This window comes from Rhopalosiphum padi, chromosome 2 (genome assembly GCF_020882245.1).
Source record: "Rhopalosiphum padi isolate XX-2018 chromosome 2, ASM2088224v1, whole genome shotgun sequence".
Classification (NCBI taxonomy): Eukaryota; Metazoa; Arthropoda; class Insecta; order Hemiptera; family Aphididae; genus Rhopalosiphum; species Rhopalosiphum padi.
Window position 1 is genome coordinate 91,155,977 of NC_083598.1, and position 13,902 is coordinate 91,169,878.

The 13,902-nt window shown below is 27.6% G+C and overlaps 1 protein-coding gene across 2 annotated transcripts in view; it reads right to left on the minus strand.

The window, feature by feature from the left end:
• Positions 1-1,299: 1,299 nt before the first annotated feature.
• The window catches only part of LOC132919917 (ecdysone-induced protein 78C), a 63,854-nt gene continuing 51,251 nt past the window's right edge, over positions 1,300-13,902 (minus strand). For both annotated transcript variants that reach the window (XM_060981851.1, XM_060981850.1), the window contains 5 exons: positions 11,689-12,065; positions 9,486-9,630; positions 8,712-8,869; positions 5,779-5,958; positions 1,300-4,621 (listed from right to left, as the gene is read on the minus strand). In XM_060981851.1, coding sequence (XP_060837834.1) covers positions 4,424-4,621; positions 5,779-5,958; positions 8,712-8,869; positions 9,486-9,630; positions 11,689-12,065 — 1,058 coding nt within the window. In that variant the 3' untranslated portion in view covers positions 1,300-4,423. The remainder of the gene's footprint in view (positions 4,622-5,778; positions 5,959-8,711; positions 8,870-9,485; positions 9,631-11,688; positions 12,066-13,902) is intronic.

The window sequence follows — 13,902 nt, forward strand, 5'->3', positions numbered from 1 at the left end:
CGTTACAATATATTATAATCAGAGATAAGAATTTCAATTAGAAAAAAAATATATCGATTTATTTTACTGAGTATATGTGTCCACGCGGTCGTGTTTTGGAAGATAAGGACGTGATTCTAAAAACCTATCACTCTGATGCGCTATAATAAATACAGTTGTTCAAAGTATTTATTTTTTATTATACATGAATAAGTTAATATTGTATGTAATATATATACAAAATTAATATAAATCGTTTGCATGCCTGAGGATCCTTTTGAAGTGTATCCTATATAGTATATAGTATATTACTATAGTTATAGGTACATATTTTGTATTTTCCTACTATAGATAATGCAGTGGATCTATAGGAAATATTGCACCAGGGTCGTTGTAACTCGTGATGTTTAAAGTTTAAACTGGGGGGTGAACAAAGTACATTGGTGAAAATTATTGTAATAAAGTATAAACCAATTTTCGAAAATTAAGGTACCTTTATAGTATTGTGAACAGGTTTATCCACATAAAAAATTCAATGAACAGACTGAGTACAATAATAAAAAAAAAAAAATACTATAGTTAAATATAAAAATTTGTACCTTCTTAATTTAATAATTATTCTATTTAAATTATTTATTTAACTATTTATAATATTATGAAACTAATGGAACCATTGTAAATTATTAAAAGTATAACAATAATGTATCACAAATGATCGTTAACATTCACAACCAATCTTAAATACTTCTTATTGCCAGAAGTTTTTTTTTAACTTAGTAATTATTTTTGTTAAAAAAGTTTTCATTTACCTATTTTTAAGTTTAAACTTTCTTTTACGATTTTTGACTCACAATAAACAACTTAACTGTAGTCTGTAATTAAATATTGAATTTGCCTATTCAATATCATTTTTTTTTTTCAATAGTTTGTTTGGAAATGTTTTATATATATATTTTTTTAAATGTACGCCTATTAATATTTTAATATAATTGTCGAAACGGCTCTACAATAATCAAAGTTGGGATAACAAATTACACTTGCAATATTTCATTACACAGATCTAATAAATTATTCCCTACCATTACGATGATAACATTTTTTATATGTTTCTTCTTCGATTTGAAACTGCGTACTTACAGTAGTATAGATTGTTTCTTGATCATTAAAAAAACCGCAAACACGTGGAAACAATAATAACTGAAGACTGCAGTTTTATGAGTTGCCTAGAAAATACGTAAGTCACGTATAATATTGTCGCTCCAAAAAATGTAATCTGCAGTTAACCGTTTGAAAGAACCAAAGGAAATGGAATAACGCGTGTTTTTTAAGAAGTTTTTCGCTCATCGGTTTATTTTCTGTACTAATGGGTTCCTATTCTAAATAAAATATATCAATAAAAAAATAATAATAATCGAACATAATAATACAGTATAACAAGCAAAATACGTAGGTACATACATACGTGTATAATAATATATATACTGATAAACAATAAATACGAACCTATACGCAATTTCATTGTCAACGTATAATATTTATAGCTACGACTTCGTTGTTATTATAATAATTTATAATAATATAATATAAAAGTAATTATAATAAGTTTTAGTCTATTTATCTATAAACATCAACGACATAATAATTTATAATTTAATAATACGGTAAATACCGAGCTCGAAAATAAAACATAAGAAAATATCATACTTATATACTATACAATAAATAATAGTAAGTAAAATGTGTAAGCTTTATGCAGAATCACTACTACACGCCTACGTATTATTTTGACAAGATTTAACTATTCTCATTGTAAATTTAAATTTTTAGAACAAAACAATAAAATTTAAATAAAAATAATAATAATAATAATAATAAGATCTAATAAAAAAGTGGTGTTTTTATACAACAATCTAAACAATAATCAAATAATCTATACGCTACAGATATATATAAAGTATTTTTAATATTACAATAGTGATTTATGTTTGTATTTACTGTTTTTTCCGATTATCGACATTTTTAGCTACATATTACAATATGTCAATATACAAATTTAACTTTTTAAAACGAGGTAAACATGTTATATTTAAATATTTCAGTTATATATATATAATATACATAATATATATTATATATATAAAAAAATACTAATTAACGCTAAATACTCAAAATAACGCTAGTTGAATTCCGTTCAATAAAAAAGTAGAAAAAAGATATTTATCTAATGCATAACATTTCTCTATTAGTGATAGCATTGGCTAATTAATCAGAATGAAATACAAATAGGGGACCACATCTACTCAAATAATGACCTATTTTCTAAAATAAATAGAATACAAATTTTTCTAAAAATGTTTAACAATTGTATATTATATTAATTAAAATGCAATTATTAATAACAAAACAAATTAATAGAAAGAAAATTATAGACTATAATATAACGAATTAAGAAAACTTTATACAAACAGGATAAACAAAAACAAAAGTCAATTTATTTGCTTTCGTTCGATATTGAATTATTTTACGAGCTAAAAAAAAATATATAACATTATCCTAATTATTGCGAAACGTAAAGGTGAGTCCATTTCAGTATATCTGTGATTGTCACTTATAACATTTTTATTTTAAATTTAAAATTATTTTCTTATAATACACATTCGATTTACTACCTTGGTGTTCAAAAATTACTCTAAGAAAATCTTAAAGATATGATATATAATATTATCAAAAAAAAAGGAATTCTAAACATTTTTGTAATTTTGTCTTTAACATAAACGATTTGAAATAACTAATCTACCCTGTGAATACATAAATGTTTAAGTGTGGCATGTAAGGTATGTATGAAGTATGTGTGTGTGTATGTGTATCTGTGTGCCAGTGTTTTTAATTTTATGATTTGTTATATATGTTTGTGTGTTTGTGTTTGTATAGTGAGAAGTAGAGAAAAAGAGAAACTGAAGTATTGACAGAAAATCCGGGTCATACAGTGATTCCCATTTAAATTGCACTTTTTCATATTACACAACGGTTGTACACTGTTAGTTTAAAAACTAATAAAAAAATGATTAACAACAACAATAACAACAACAGCGTAAGAGCTATAATAAATAGATTGCGAAAATGTAGTATAATTTTAAGACTTATTGCCTACAAATAAAATATAAAAAGTACCTATGGAATGTAAAAGATAAAATAACACAAAATTCAACTAAAAAAAAAAAATATATCACATAAAAGCGTTTTTGTTTGCTTAGTTGCTGGACCAAATTGCTTCAGTTGACTAGTGAAATTATAAAAAAAGAGAATATTTATGAAGAAAATCAAATTATTATACAATAATAATAATAATAATAATAATAATATTAAAAACTTTCCATAAAAAAAAAAGATAAAATTGATTTTTAGTTATATTTACCATACAGTATTTAAATATTACAAAATATTGCTTAGATTTTTTTGTCTTTTTTAACGAACTCAAGATTGTCAATGATGAACACAGTACAAAGACAAAAAAAAAACATTTTCAGGCCAAATAGATCGTACATAATGTATAGAAAGATAAATGGAGCTCTATTACAATGTAAAATATACACATTTATATGTGTATATATAAATATTAAGTATATAATATTGTTTAATAACAAAACCAATTATATCATAATACTATTATATTATATGAAAATGATGATATTATATCCGCACTCCACTAAGCCATGAACACATTAGGTATGTGATTAAAAAAAAAAAAAATAATGCATGATATGAAAATGATTAATATTATTGCAAGAATCCTAACAAGAAACGAGAACGCGTATATTATTCGTTACTATGTGTAAGATGAAATTTTGATCGTCATTGAATTTCTATAACTATAAAATAACTAAAAAGAACACACTTATCATACAAGATTGTTTCGTTGTACATGTACCCTATGTCATAATGTCTTATTATATATATTCTATATAATAATATTTATAAAATGTTCATTTCGTTTTACATAGAATTATTCTAATATTAGACAGACGATATAGTGTTTTTGTTTTTATTAAAATTTTTTTTTTTTTGTATTTTATTGCTCTTCATAATTGTGTAGTATTATAATAGATATATGTATATATTATTATTATATATCATTGATCGACACGAAGTCGATGATTAGGTTGTACTCTCGCGCCGACCGGACGAATATTTGAGGGGCGCAAGCGTGTTTCGACGGGGGCGGCTGAAGCGCGTTAACAATATTTGTTCGTAAGTATATCAAGATTATTTTTACGAAGATATTGTTAGAAATTATCATTACTAATACATTTTTTTCTGCTTTTGATTGTAAACACATTTTGTTCGTTTAGGAAGTATTCGATTCGTTTCAAATAAAAAAAATGAAACTTTATAAGTAAATATATAAAAAAAAAATCCTGTAACAATAAAATAGAAAGATAATAATTCAGCCTTGATGCAAGTCCTCTTCGCACTTGGGTATGTCGAATATTTCGGCGAATAACGGTGGCAACTTCAACATGTGCCAATTTAACCTAAACCACTCCAGGTACGAAACGTGTCGGGCACCAATGGTTCGTAGTTCGGGCAGTTTCGACAATACTGTTTGAGCCAAATTCTTGTCTCCTCCGTGACCTTTGCTTAGCTACAATTTGAAAACATAATAATATTATATAAGATTTTTTAAGGTTTTTTTTACGTTTTTGGACTGGGATTACTGATTAGTACGGTAGTCAGTGTTAAAAGACGATAAGCGTGAAGTATTTTTGTAAAATTAATACTGTCGTAATTGTCGTATTATATTCATATATACTATGTATATACCATGTCATGCAGCAGTGTAATGTGTGGGGTGTACCTGAATGACTGTATATAATTCAAATAACCATAGGTGAAAATAGAGTACATTCAGTGAAGGGGGGGGATTTAATATTTGGTACATCCTCCTTCAAATTTATTTTTGTATGTCAAACATTTTTAGAAAGATCGCACGGGTCATCTAAGTTACCTATAAATGATTAATCACGTATCAATTATAATAAACTTTTGATGTCGATCTGGCCAATGCGTGGAGATTTTTGTTATACTAATGATCTTTAAATGATAGGTGATCCTCTAATCTCTGAGTTAAATATTTGATGTTTTCGCTTTTGGTCACTTCCATCATTTTTATAGGGTAAAATTTGTGTATCAAATTTACATATACCTATTAGGTATATCCTGTAATATGTATATAATTTAAAAAACGTCGAGATAAAATTATTATAAGTATTGTTGATTTGTATTTAATTTCAACAGTAACCATCTGCAGTATCAATAAACTTTAAATATTATAAAGATAAATCGCATTTTCACTGGTCCAGATTAAAAAAGTTTTCTGTGTATCATGGACACAGAGTTACTTTTTAATAAACTTACATTTTATAGGAGATCAAAAAGGACATTCAATTTTACGTGTTTTCTTATGAGTGTGCATTATTTTGGCATTTTTCATTGCGACTTTAAAATTAATAACTCAAAAACTTTTTAATCAATGAAAAGTTATTGAAATTGCGCTACTGTTTTAAAGATAATATGGCTATGGCTATATATTATCAAAATCATATGATAGAAAAGTTAATTAAAAAAAAAAGTTCACTAGTCAGTGTTTTTTTTTATTAAATATTCGTGATACCTATATATATAAGTACATTGACCAGGGTTAAGATTAAAAAGAAGGTCGTGGGGACGTTGGAGTAACCGATGATTATGACATTTCCCCAATAATTTGATGATGAAAAGGGATCGATGACGATGACTCACTTGTAGTTTGAACGCTTCAACGATTCGGTCTTGACTGTGCTGTACGGTTTTGACGTCAGAGACGCCGGGCCTGTCCGGCGTCAACAGCACGATTGCGGCAAATAGACCGACCTCGGTGTCCGTCAGCGATAAACTGTTGAAAGATGTCACCAACTGGAAAACGTCTGTGGCGAAGTCCAACTGTGGATAATAAAACGTAGTTCTGATAAATACAAATAATACATTGGTGATTGATGAGCAGTTGGTAATAAATGATTGTTTCAATAATTTCTGTCAAAACTTTCATCGAAAATTATAGGAGAATACGAGCTTTAAAAAATGATACACGACTGGTAAAAGTTTTAATGATTTCTGAGTCATGTTAGAAAATTAGATTTTTGTTTTTACCATTAACTTAGTTAAGTAAAAATAAAACCAGTGTTCAAAATAAAATGTCGATAAATATTTTAAATTGAAGTTGTCCACTTATTGCAACATGTATTTCTTATTCCAACAGTCACTGACGTCAGTATTTCACGCTATAGATATTTTTTTCCGTGTATAAGTAAGGCACAAAGCAATCTGATTACAATACTTCGATAATTTGTTTTTAAATGATTAAAATTTCAAAATCTCAAATAAGCTGTAATTAGGTGATCAAATTATAATTTTTTGTTTTTTATGTCATAGATTTCGTCGAAAAATTAAAACATAAAATCATTGATACTATGTATTTATTATTATTATTTTTATTTAACGATTATCATATAAATGTATTTTATGTCCAGAAATGTAATTGATATTCCATTCAAAATACTAATCGGGCTGATATCGAATAGAACCAACAATTAAAGTGTTCAAGGAAGATAATAGTTTGTGCGTAGGTACATTATTATATTTCCCTGAAATTATTTTGATAAATCGTTATGAACTTGACATTTTTTAGTATATCAATACAAATAATTTAATTCAAGAAATACGAATCACTAATAGCAATTTACAGGGTAATCGTTACATTTGACTGCAGTAATATTATTAATCTAATGTCAAATGTCTGTAACGACTGTAACACAATTTTGATTCTTATAAACTTATAATTTATTAGTAATAAGCTTCCGTCGCTATTAATAACGAGCGCGTTGTTACTGTGTCAAATAATTAATACATTTTTTTTTGGTTATTACATTAGAATATTTTACACTTTCCAATCGAAAGATTTACAGAAATGTAGTATGGTTAGATTCAAGTGAATAAATGAACGGGATTTGAGTGAGCCTTATTAAAATTGTATTTTATACCTGGCACAGACTTTTTTTTAGAAAAGTATTTCTTAATTCTTTCCCAACACATTGAACTCTTAATAATTCTATTATTTCCTTATAGTTTCTGATGCAAAAATTTATACATGGTTGAAATATATCATCATATTAATACGTTAGTTTAACTTTGAACTAATAGTTTAAATGTTTAAATAAAAAATGCTCAAGAATAGCTAGTAAGAAAGAATAATACCTATTATTAAAAGTGAATTATTTTGAAAATATTATGATTTTTTGGTTACATAGAACATATGTGCGTTTTTACTCGTATTTATATTAATTTTATTGCGAAAAAAATCAATTGGTAATATTTGCATTCTGCAGTAAATGTTTAAAATTGGCAACATTAATTAGGTAATAAGATATATACGTATACTGTACCAGTAGGTAGATATTTCTGTTTGTAATCATATTAATCATTATTTAAATTAGTATAGCATTATTAAAAGAAATAAAAACCCCATTTTAATTTACTGTTTACAAGAGATTTTTATTGCCACCCTTATCACGTAATAATCATAAAATTTTCTTAAACGAATTTCGAAAATAGATACATGGAATCGCACAATATACTATAAATAATTATCAAAAATGGACAGGGTAAGAATTTATAGTATTATGCATTTCGTGTAAAAATGTGTTTATCGGTAGCCAAATAGAATTGGGTGCTCCATTTGGCTATCCACCAAATTTAATTCAACCGCCTACAGAATCCTATATTTGTTGAAAATTGAAATCAAAAACATTTTACGAGTATTCACAATGTTATCATCGTTGGTTCTATTTCTTCATGTAAATATACATATTTGAGGCATCCTTGAATGCTTAGATACTTGTTTTTTATTTTTAAAATACATTTACAATTTTTATATATACAAAATAATATAATCTATACTATTATTATAAAGAAGTGAAGTTTGTAAATTTTTGAGTTACATACTGCGCAATAGAGGTTTTTATAGATAGATACGTAGTGACGCGTATTTAAGTATAGAACTATAAAAAATAAATATTATTAAATATTCACCTAGAAAATTGTATTCACCTATCGGCTATAATCAACAGACGTCAATAAATCAATGCATCAGCCCGTTTTTTTCGGAATAGATTGATAAAATATATTATTAATCACAATAAGTTATAGTCTATGTCACTCAAGAATAACAATTTGTACCTACTGGACGTCTGGACTTGAAAACGTTTGGTTAGGTAACATCTATTGATACTACTAGGTACTTGTAAAAAATATTTTCAATGTGTTTTTCAAGCATGAATTTCAATATCTTAAATAATATTTCAAATACTTTTGAATACTTAGAAGTACTAATCTATGAGAGTTTATTTTTGGTAAGAATATAAATATTTTCATATGATAGTTTTTTATTTGACTGGAAGCAATACCAATAAACAAATTTTCATTGGATAAATTAAAAGCATAATTGAGATCTTTTTAATAATTTGTAATTTTAAATACAAAATCAAAAATTAATGTTAAATGAAATCGGATATTTGACGAAATCATTGACTAAGGTTAGGACTTAGGACGATAAGTTAGGTTTACGGCAAACGGTTTTACCGCGATTTAGACGATGGATTTTCATATTAATATAATATAATGTTGAATAAAATGCGTACGTCGTAAATGAGTTCCAGCTGCTGTCGTGTGATGAACGTGCCGTCGTAGAAGGTGAGCGAAAGGTCTGTGGCCAACCTGGATACGTAGCACAGCCATAGTTCGAAAAATCCCACTTTAATGAGAATCAGCTGATCGTCTTGACTGAGGTCTACGAAACCTATAATGAAATAGTCAAACACAAGTGTTTTAGTGGACCTAAAACTTTAAACTTTAAACATATAACTAATTAACTTTTACTTTAGTCAGTATTTTAAAAATATAAACGAAATATTCTTCTATAGCAGTTCTATATATAGTAATAACTAATAGGTATATAAATTCTAATATAATATTAACTTAGATGCTATAATTTTGAATTAGTATATAATAGAATTTTGATATATGGATAGACGGGGACAATATAATACAGAGTATATGGTATAAAAGAAAGAATTCATATAATATGTAGTTAATCAACTATAACAAAATTAAAATGTTGATTAAAAAAAAATTTGTTTTAGATAGTTATTTTTTCCGTAAACCCTATATTTAGGTATATAGTATATAATGTCTTCTTAATAGTTGCTTGCAATCGGTTGCAAAAATTGTTCATGAAAGTAGTATCTCTTTTCAGTCACGTTGAAACTAGTGTTAACATGTGCAGTGTGCACGTTGCACTTACGTTGTAAGTGCAATAAGGCATATGTGAGTTGCAGTTGTAATTTGCTTTTATGAGAACGCCTAAAAGTCTTAAGAATTAAGACACAAACATAAGGAAAATTGTATTTTCTTACCAGGAACTCTTTTCGCGAACTCCACTACCCTTTGCACGGTGGGAGTGATGTGCGCGGCCAATTGTTGCCACAGCCATATTTTTTGCTGTTCCTCGCTGTCCGCTGTTGACGACGCCACTTCTGGGCTGGAGCATCCCTGAGCGGGCTTCACATGCAAAAAAAAATATAAGTAATTATTAATCAATACATAAAATAGCCGTCGTGTACATAATATTATAATAACTATTAAAAAGTATCATGGATTACGTTTTAAGGTATGTATGTAGAAACAGTTACAGTATTATAATTAACTGTTATTATTTTATAATATTTTATTTCTTGCGTAAAGTATAAAGCGCAACAGAATATTCGTGTTATAATAATTTTGATTGAAAAACTATAGTTGCAGTTAATGTTTGAAAAAAAATGAATAAAATCGAAGTATTATAAAACGGTTAAATCGTATAATGTTGACAGAATATTCAATATCGGTATTACTTATTTTTATCAAAAGCTTTTACGAAACGGGTACAATGTGGCAGCAAACAATTATCATGACTTTATATTTATTTTATTTTATATTATATTAAATTATATTTCTTTTTCTATCTCAAAATAAAAATTCTTCACTACTTTAATTATATGCTACAACATGAGGACACAGAAAAAAAGATAATATTCCACGATTTTTAATTAAAATAATCACATCATATTATGTGACCTTCATAGTGCGCCAGCTTATCATTGTCTTTAATTCTGAATTCAACATTTTATGAATTCTGCTTATTTAAAATTATGAATAATTATAGGACATATAGACAAAATATTTAATTTAAATTAATATTTTACTACTTCCCCTTTTAAATACATAGTTTTAATTGAAAAAACACTTGTGTAACTATTTAATAAAGAAAAGTAAATAATAATAACGATTTTAATTTGAAATAATTAAAATGATAATATTTATTTTATGATTTTATCTTAGTAAATAAAACTATAAAAGTATGAAATATATTAAAAAATCATCGTAACTCGATTAAAATTATTTCTTATATTTCATCTACATTAAAACTAGATTTAAGGATATGGATTAAAATATATTCTATATTACACAATATAAAATTATTTTGTAAATTATTATTTATCAACTATATTAACTACCTCTATTCGATCAATTTAAATTCAAAATGAATATGCCCTTGCTTTCAAACATTTAAAAACAATGCCTTGATGATAATTGCAAATGTAAATTAAAATCTATATAGGCATGTTTCAATATGATACATTATTATGATATCTGATTTATGTAGATATATTAGTATATAATATACCATGTGAACCGGAAAAAATCGAAAAACTACTCAAAAAGAGTATAAATGCACAGACTCGTGAAAAAACAAAATATGCGACGATAGACACAACACAGACGCGATTATTCTAGTACACGCGGTCGTTTAGCCCTTACAACACATCCCGAATCCAATAATAATCTACCTTAACGTATATTTATGCTGGTATATTGCAATCCTAATCATAGCCATTATTTATGGAAAATATAAGACGTCTTAACGGATGATAAAAATAAACCGCACTCCCATTGTTTGGATTAACTTTAGAAGCTATTTATTGGTGGGAGCGAAGTGCTTCTACTTTCACATTCAACTTGGTACTTAATACCTATATGTGAGTGATGGACTTGGAATTTTATTTTATTTTATTTTTTTTTTTTGATACCAATGAAATATACCGAATTGACATATTATATTGTTATAATAAATTATTATAATGATAATAATATTTTTTCAATAAGTATAAATTCAATGTATATTATTGGTGACTTTTTGTGTCCCAAAAGTTTTATAGAAGCACACAATAAAGTTGAGAAATAATTGGATACGAATTGTTTGTGCTCTCAGAGTTGAGTATTTGTAATTTGGAAAATAAAATTAATTTAACCCAAATATCCGCAGTGTACCCATATTATTTATGCAATATAATTGCTATAATGTGTTATGCACTTAAAATTATATATTTACAGTTTCTTTTTTTTATGGGTTCAACGAGTCCCCAAAGCCCCGCAGTTATTTCCACCAATGCATAATGCACTCGCATTGTCATTGTCGCACTACCGCTGAAATAGGTTAGCACTGTGGCGAATAGTAATAAACATTAAAAATTAACCAATTGGCAATAATAATTAATATGTTTCGTAAGAAATAATTACTGGAGATGCCACGGGTTTCCGAAGTAGTGTCCTGGTCAGCTCGTCCGTGTAATCGCAGTTGGTGAGGTGTGCTTGCGATATGGCTGCGATCACGTCATACGATATGGACACGCTACCGCCGTTGGTCTCGATCACTGCGGCCGGCCCGGTGCCAGACATGATCGGATCGGCCACGGCAGGTGCACTCCCACCGATCCCTATGGCCACAGCGGCCGCAACGGCTGCGGCCGCGTTCGCGGCGACTGTCGTCGTGGTGGCCGTCGTGGTGGTCACTTGCACGGCCGCCGCCGCCGCCATCGAATCGGCGGCCGACACGGTCTTCGACTCCGACTCGAGCTGCTCACGAGATCTCTTCGGCACTCTCCCATACCGAACGGCTGAAAATAACGATAAACATACACGTCATGATAAATAAAATAAATAAATGCTCATCTAAAATTTTAATACAAATTAACTTCGAGTTTGATGTTCGTTTTAAATGTGTAGAATGTACTCCGAAAATTATTCCGTTTAAAATGAAATTAAAAGTATACGTAAGTTGTCATTCAAAAAAAAAAAAAAATTGCAGTTGAAAATAGAATTTTTTTTCAAAAAATGTTTTGCAATGACATACAATTATTAAAAAAAGTTAAAACTTTTTGTATCATTTATATACGTAAAGTGAAACGTAAAAACTAACGGCGATAAATAAATTAATGTATTTCTATATATATATAAGGTACGAATATGACATTTTGTTTTGTATTCTTTTAGAATCATGCCTAACACGTCAACTTGCATACTTATTTAATATTAAACTAGATATATTCCTATTACTATAAGTTATGTTATATTTTATTGTATACTTAACCTAATCTAATCTAACCTTATTAGTTCAAAATAAACATTTATTATTATTATTAATAATACTTGTAAATTTGATGTAATAATTTATTATGTAAATTGTAATTTTATACAATAAATAAGACTTGTGATATCTCCTGAACGTATACGGTACACAACGTACGGATATGTCTGGAAATTGCCTATGCTATTATTGATGAGGAATACTTTTACCGAACGAAAATTAGATAAATAATTATTGTCATATTTCCATTAACGCATACTTGCTTGAAGTTTAACGTTTGTACAGTTTATGTGAATGGTGTATTAGTCAGAAGGATGATTGTGTTAAAGAATTTGTATTTATACTGAATATACTATGTATAAATTCATAACATGCATAGTATATAATATTATGTATAGTATATACGGTAATAGGCTACGAGGTATGATGGATTTTTGCGGTATCGTGGCATTTCTGTACATGATGGTATAAGGCTAATAGATTTTGTGCGGTGTTGGGTCGTGTTTTTCTGGTGATGGAAAGTCAGGTATACTATACAGGATTATTCACTCGTGAAAATACACAAAAAATCTAAGTATCTACAAATAATATACAAATCATCATCCTCAAAATTTAAATATTTTTGTTATTAAAATTTAATAGGCACGATCATGCTTGGTGAGTCATTTTATATACTACCCATCCACCCGAGCAAAAGATTGTTCGATGTTTTGGATCTTTATCGTGTGCACGGTTATTGGTGAAGCTGTGTAGGTTCATTTCTGTGCAGGCGTCATAATAATATCGCCTTCGTAATCGTGTTCGTATATATAACAATAAACAATATACTAATGAGTAAAATATGAATAAATAATAATAAGATGATAAAATTATGATGACCATGTAAACAATACTACAGTGGTGAACTGGTGACCGTTGCTGAGGAAATAAATTGGAACGAAAAATATGTGGATTGATTTCCTATATCGTTTGGTGGGTAACTGCCATAGGATAATAAGGAATAAATAATAACACAAAGTTCGTAGTTGTTGTTGTTTTATAATATTATATTTGTTGGTATGTTTATATTTTCTATAATTATATATAGATGATTTATTTTTTCAATAGTAAACGTACTATATAATACAAATTCTACGTATATAGTATCGAAAAAAAGATTCTTTTGAAATTGAATGAACGATGTGATAAAATAATAATATTTCAGACAATGAAGGATATTGAATTTCTGCGAAGAAATGACAACGACGTTGTATAGGCGTATGTATAAAGTAATATAATATGGGATGATTCATCAAGCATGCTCATCCCCATTTTCTTAAAAAAAAAAAAATAATGCAGTTATTTCAAATATTTTTCGAACTTTTGGA